The sequence below is a fragment of the Apteryx rowi genome, unplaced genomic scaffold (assembly GCF_003343035.1).
Source record: "Apteryx rowi isolate R43461 unplaced genomic scaffold, aptRow1 scaffold_70, whole genome shotgun sequence".
In the NCBI taxonomy this organism is placed as follows: Eukaryota; Metazoa; Chordata; class Aves; order Apterygiformes; family Apterygidae; genus Apteryx; species Apteryx rowi.
Window position 1 is genome coordinate 350,510 of NW_020450983.1, and position 7,410 is coordinate 357,919.

The 7,410-nt window shown below is 38.7% G+C and overlaps 1 protein-coding gene across 1 annotated transcript; it reads left to right on the top strand.

Moving 5' to 3' along the window:
- MRPL44 (mitochondrial ribosomal protein L44) lies at positions 1–2,895 on the top strand (the record flags this gene model as incomplete). Its single annotated transcript, XM_026087023.1, has 4 exons — positions 1–86; positions 426–894; positions 1,946–2,124; positions 2,544–2,895. Coding segments are annotated over 4 exons (906 nt in total), but the record flags the coding sequence as incomplete, so codon positions are not given.
- Positions 2,896–7,410: the final 4,515 nt, after the last annotated feature.

A 7,410-nucleotide genomic window follows, 5' to 3' on the forward strand; every position in this document is an offset into this window, starting at 1 on the left:
CACGCCGCCCCGCCGCGCCGCGACAAGAAGCGCTGGCTCCGCGCCTACCTAGAGCAGCAGCGGCTGCGGGCGCCTCCCCAGCGGCGGTGAGGGCCGGCGCCGCGCGGCCGTTGGGGGCGGGCGCGGCCGTTAGGGGCGGGCGCCGCCGGGGTGTCGGCGGGGACGGGGGAACCGACCCCGGCCCCGGGGGTGATACCTAAACTGATAATGTTAACAGAAAGAAATCTGTTTAAACTTTTTTTTTTATCTTGAAGAACAATTCTGTTTTTCCTTTGTCTAGGAATTAGGAAATTATATTTATTCTGAAGCGCCTGAGATAATATCCTTATTTTCATTTCCCTTTTGTAGTCTCAAATGTAAGGTGCTTGCAATACATGTGACTTCTTATTCTATTTCTGAATCTCTTTTTTTTTCCATATCTGTAGATCAGAGAAGCCCAACTGGGATTACCATGCAGAGGTGCAAGCTTTTAGCCACCGGTTACATGAAAATTTTTCTTTGGATCTTCTCAAAACTGCATTTGTTAATTCTTGTTATATTAAAGCTGAAGAGGCAAGGCGCCAAGGACTTGGGCTAGACAAAGAAGCGGTTGCCCTGAATCTCCAAGATAATACTAAACTTTCGGAACAAGGGGAATCTTTTTCACGCTCTTACCTCACGCAGTGTTTTGAAGGCGCCTACCCAAATTTACCTGCAAAGGGGATAGGAGCACTTGTCGATTTTCTTAACAGTCAGGAACTTGTGTCTTATGTGGCTCAGAACCTGTCTATACAGGACCTGACGCTTTGCGCAGAGTTTCCTGTCCCACCAAATGTGCTGCAGAGGACGTTTTTTGCTGTAATAGGAGCCCTGCTTGATAGCAGTGGGCCAGAGAAAACAGGGATCTTTGTCAGGGTAAGTCATTACTTACATTTTTGCACTAACGACAATAATAGAAACATCTAAGGGTCTCAGTTAGAAAATACAAGAAAAAAAAAGCAGCAATTGAATATATTCTGATGACTGGAGATCCAGAGAGGTTGGCAGAAGTTTAACGATACCTGCCAAAGTACAATGAGATCTATTATTTGTCTGTTTTTTTTCTTTTCGAAAAAGCATAGGCTGTTCAGATACACAAGATCATTTACTTTGAGTTTATAACAGTGATATTTTAATATTTGCTGACACTTACAAGTAAACTTTTACTCTGCTAACCACCAAATAATGAGACTGTTCCAAGCAAGGTCACACATAACATACTTTCTGTTTTTACAAATATTTTACATAGAGCAGGTGCTGGATTCATAGGTCTTGCACTTAGGACTGCAAACCCCATAAGGGTATTTTTATACAAAACTGTTCAAAATTACTGTTTCATTAAAATGCAGTGTAACAAGTGGTTTTGGCAGGTACTATCCTTTCGATTGTGCTTTTCACTTATTTCTAGTCTTGCAACGGAGAAATGTCTGCTAAAATCTTATTTCTGATAAAAGACAGTCCTGAGGTCTTTGTAAGAGCAAGTAAGAATTAACTGGCAAGAGAATGATCTGAACAGGTGAAAATCCCATGGAATTGCACGTTCTGCTCAGCCTGTTTCCAAAAACCCTCCGATGGACAACTGGTTGGAACTGTCTGCTAATAGCACTGAAGTGCCCACCTACTGCTCAGAGTCCTGTCCTTCTCTCAAGGTGGTGCTGCTCCTTCTTTCTAGTTGAGCAGGTTGACCTTGCCCACGATGCACATCCTGTAAGTGGCTAAATGGGAAGCAGAGCTGCAGAACTTAGTAACACTGGTTGGCTTTGCTTAGGAGTGATCTACCACTGGGGCTCTTTCATTATGGATTTTAGCAATTTACTATTAGCTGTATTAATGCCTCTTCATGTTGTATTTTTATTAGCAGACACCATAAGCAAGAGCCTTCATTCCCTTTTCCATTAATTGTAACTTCTAAATATTTTTTGTTCAGGATTTTTTAATTCCTCAACTGATTGGAAAAGACCTGTTTGAGATCTGGGAAGTTATCAATCCTATGGGCTTGCTAGTGGAAGAACTGACCAAGAGAAATATCTCTTCTCCAGAACCAAGAATTACCAGGCAGTCAGGAGTCAACACAGTTCTGCCAGTGTACTTCGTTGGGTTGTACTGGTTAGTACGATATTAATCGCAAGTCAAATGGCTTTAATGTGCGGGAGAGGGAAGGAGGGAAGACCTTGGCCTTTTTTACTCATGTGCTCTTTGGTCCAGATATTACAGAGAAGAAACCATATAGGGACTTTCATATAAAATAAGCTACTTGAGCCTTGTCAGTAACTTGCTGTCATGATGCATAAAAAGTCATATAAAAAGTTTAGTCTCTGGCTAAAGTACTTCAAAAGCTGAAATGAAACACCAACAGAGGTGTTCACATTTGTATGTGTAAAGAAATTACCTTCAGTATTCACAGACATTGGAAAAAAAAAACATTAGCAGCCCTTATTCGTGGTACACAGTATAGTGCTCAGGATTTTATGATGAAAATGTATCCTTATTTATTATTATTATTATATGTACTTTTTTCTTTTTAGTGATAAAAAGATTATAGCTGAAGGTCCTGGTGAAACGCTGCTTGCTGCAGAAGAAGAAGCTGCCCGTGTGGCGCTCCGGAAACTATATGGGTATACAGAGAACAGGAGACCTTGGGATTACTCAAAACCCAAACAAGGATGGGCAGTAGAAAAGGCTATCAGCAGCAACTAGATAATAAAAGCTACTTCTAGTTTCTCCTGAGAATTCGTGGCTTCTGAGCTGAATATAGATGCATTTTGGAAAACAAATTTCAGTTTGGTGTTCTGAACTTAGGTGCTTGAAATTTTCAAATCAAATGTGGTATTAACATTTTTTTCTGACTTGAAATAAAGTCTTTTGCACCATGTTTAATATTTAGTCATTTTCTAAATATTAAAAAAGCACTCTTTTTCTGAATTCATGCCTTTTGGTTGGGAAGGTTTTCCATGCATCACAGGAGACCATTCTTAATGATGTATAATAAGTTTCATGAGTGTTTTCTTGAGACTTGTTTCGAGTGTGTTAATAAGATCAGTTGAATTACATATGCAACATTGACTTTTGGGTTGCATTGGTTTCACTTGTCCTTGACATGTCGAAAACATGAAATACAATGTCCAAGATACAGACAAATTTGGTGATTCAAATTAAAAAAAAAAAGGTGTAAATGGCAATTTTGTAGTCTTACTGCTTGCGTACAAATTTTATTTGCCATATGCATTGGTTTCTACTGTTGGGAATACGCTCTGAAAGAAGGTCTATTTTTAATTATAAAAATTGTAAAAAGGAGAATAAGGTCATGAAGGCCTGAATTCAAAGAAATTGGAGAATACTATTTAATGCTAGGCTAAGGGATGATCTGCAGCCCCCGTCCACCCGCTCCTGTCTAGTCCAGGCACTACTTTTGGTCTTGTCTTTCAGCTGCTTAGTTTAAGTAGTCATATGACTAAAATATTGGATTCAGTGAAATCTCTCTGTTCCTTTGTTTTGCACCATTCCTAGCTGTTTTAATGTAACTCCATGTAAATGGAAAGTCACTTAGGAATAATTCAGTACCTGCATAATGCTCCTATTAAACTTTGTAGAAATTCAGTGCGCATGCCAGAAGACAACATGAGGTAAGACTGACGTTTCATCAGTAAAAACCTAAAGGATGATGTTTTCTGGAACTTAGGCAGCCCTTTCTGTGCTCAGAAAGATTCTGTGTGCAGGTCAGCTGTGCTCTTCACATACTTGTTTTCTCACCATGTCTGCTGTGCCTGGGGCTGTGCCTTATCCCAGGGGTGAAGGCCTTTTTGGGGTTCTCAGCTCCCAGGAGATGATGCTCACTGCAATGAAATGGGTTAGGATGCTCTGCCAGTTCTCCAGGTTGCTTCTGGGTACTTTTWAAAAAAAAAATTTGGCCTATGCTATCGTGAGGAGTGTGATTCTTGGAACTGTTTCTTCTCAAAATTTAGTCAGTTCTACTGCAAACTGGAAGTGAACCTTCAAAGGAAGAAAGGAAGAAGCCGAATGTAGGAGAGTGGTTGAAGAAGCATTTCCTGCCCTCTCCTGTTGTGAGCGCTGGTTGCACAAAGGCAACAGGTACATGTGCATGTGCTACTTGAAAAGGAAAGCATGCAGGTTGCCACACAGAAAAGCTTAGTGCTGTCTCCAACAACATGCCTCTGTTGACCTAGGCCCTCAAAAGGTGTTTGAAGGCTGCTTAGCAGTGAAAGATCCCAGGCTGCGTCGAGGCTGCTCAGCAGGTCTGTGCTGCAGAGCGGGAGGCGCGTTCCCTTTGACTGCTGATCCCTGCAGACTTCACCAGCGTATCCTGCTGCCCCCRCAGTGAGAATGGGATTTGACTATTCTATTTGATGAAAAATTTACTAGTAAATTCAAGCCAAGCAGTTGACTGTCTGCCATTCAAGCATGTCCCAGTATTTATTGTGACTTGCATCCTAAGCAAATGTAAAATGCTTATGTGGCTAGATAGCAGAAGAGTCTGTCTTCTGGTTTCTAGCATGAGAAATTACATGTATGAACACTTGAATGCACAATGGAGAGCAGCAAGATCAGTCTAGCATAAAATATGCCAAAAAATGATAATTTTAAGTGAAAAAATTCAGCTAGGTAATCTATTATCACTTGCCTGAGCAGGGCCAACAAGGTTACTACATTCCAGGGAATAATAGCGGAATCTCAAAAAAAGAATAGGAATTACTCATCCTATTCTTAGTTTTCAGATAAGGTATTTCTCATACCTTTACCTATGTTAAAAGGACAATAGTGAGGTTTTTTACATCCAAAATTTGATCTACCTACTACTTTTATATACATATTTTAAGAGAGAGAAAAAAGAAAAGCTATTTTCTGGAAATTCACCTTAAATCTGCTTACTGTGGCTTCATAGTTTGGAATATGGGGATAAGTCCTAGGAGAAGTGGATTACTGAATAGAGTGCTGGAAAGAAATTGAGTAATGCAAGATAAATTGATTTTATCATATAGTATATATGTGGAATGCCTTGAATTCAAAGGGCAAGACAGTTTGGGGACATGGAAAGGATTGATGTGAGTGGAAAGATGGAGTTTTTATAAGACTATATCCTATTTTTCAGGTTTCCAAAGGTTAGAAAAGCATTTGCTATAGTAACTATGCTTTAATGTCTGGCACCTAARCATGTGTTCAAGGACTTATCATTGTACTAGTGGGATCATTTACATGCTTCAAATTAATAACTTTTTTTTTCTAAATCATGAGCCATAACTAATATCTAAGTGGCTTTAAGAAATTGCTTGGGTATACAGAAATCGGAATCTACAAAGTCTGATAAAATGGCTGCTTTCATTCTACTAGAAATTTTTTTCATGACATTCCATGGTAGCTGGTCACTATTATATAGATCCCCTGTCTTTTTCTTGAAAGAGTTTTAAAACTGACTTTGTTTTAAGAAAAGTGTGAGTTCTACTGTTTGTACCAACTAAGCAATGAGGAGAAAAAACTTTTTGATGTGATTGCATGCACTTTTATTCATTTATTTCTGTTTTCAGTAGGAGCTTTTGCTGCTGTGTCTTAACTGTTCAGTAACATAACCTCTGCTCTGTATATAGCCTTGTTTTCAGTTGCAGCTTCTGGTTACACTAACCAGATGTGTTGCTGTTTTGGGGACCTTCTCTAAAAAAAATTCAGAAGTAATTCTTGTATTTATTATTGCTATGACTTAAAGGCAGTAGATTAGTATATGGTCACTTTATTCTTCTCTCCTTCTTAGTTTGGAATGTGGAATTGTCAGTGAAGACCTAAAATTTCTATTGAAATTTCTTTTACCAAACACTCTTGCTTTTCTGTGATAAATGGAAAATTTAAATAAGCTGCTCTCYTGTCATGTTGCTATATAAAGCTGCGAAATCAAAACATCAAAAGACATTGTTTTGGTGTTTTTGGTTTTTGATGATGATGATGTAGTACAGAAACATTAGAAGAGCCCTACTTTTTGTCCTCAACTCTTACCAAATGCTGTGGTAAACTTTAAACAGGCTCAAACTATGCAGTTTCTCTTCTAAAGTGTATCTGGACTTTGAAGTTTAATATTAAGAGACGCATTTACTGTAGCGAAGTGAACATCCCAGAGCAAATTGCTTTATCTTTTCCAATTGATTCCACTGATCTTGTGGCATTGCTGGGTATTTGTACGTGCGTGTCTCTTAGGTTCGGCTGAACTTATCACAGGATAATGAGAATGGGGATAAGACGGGGTGGTGATCTGGTGTTCTTAACTGGCCAGAATGGTACCGAACGTTTTACAGACAAGGGAATACAGACTGGGCTTTTAAAGATACAGTACAATACAGACAATACAGTAAAGATACATGTTACTGATATCAAATAGCCTCCAGCATTTCTGTTTTTAACACTGTTTTGTTTAGCTTTAAGGGCAAATTTTCTGGTCTCTTGAATGTGAAGGTTTGGGTACTGCCACAAATCTGAATTTTGCATCTGATGTAGACAAAGAATGGACAGAGGACAGAAAAAATATAGATTATCAAAGCCCTGTAGTAGAGCAACCTTCTGAAACAACAAACAACAACAGAGTCTTAAAGTCTAACCTTTGCAAACTAACGGTCTTCTGCTGTGATCTGCTTGTCTTGGATTCAGGCTTACTGCGTGACAAAGTCTTCTGATTTTTATATGACTTGGTATAGTCAGGAAGACCTTAATGAAATCTTCTTCTAGCACAAAATGCAACTCTATCAAAATCAAAATATATTGCAAATTATCTCAGTTTCACCACATTTTTGTTTGAGGAGAATTGGGAAAATTTTAGAAATGATTTGATATTTTCAAAATTAGTTATTTTGATTTTTTAATTTTAAATAACTTCTTAGTTTTGTTCTAAAACATATCCAGAGAAAAATCAAGTTCTCTGAATTATTTTCCAGAATTTGACACATTTAAACTTTTCATTTTATATTGTATCGGAAATGCTGAAATTTCAGTTCTCAGCGGAGTTCAGTCCTCATCCTCCATATACCTCTGACCTAGAAGTTCTCACTGATTTCCACACTTCCAGAGAATGATGCCACCATTTAAATCAAATCAATTAAGTAATAATAGACCACTGCTATGCCGAGCTGACAGTTTTGTGAGCACAAATCCAGGTTTTAATTAATATCTGTGGAATAACGCAGAAGTTATTACCAGATTAAACAAATAATTAAGTCTAGGTCAAGCAAAACCACTGGATGTTGCTGAAGGCTGAAGGATGCACAGTAGTGGAACCCCACCGTTGTACATTAGACCTGAACCAATGAGGAAAAGCGAAGAGTAGTTACAGTTCAGAGATACCATTCTGCAGTCTGTTCTTGTGCAGTATTTTCTTTATGGAAGCAGTCCTACATAACT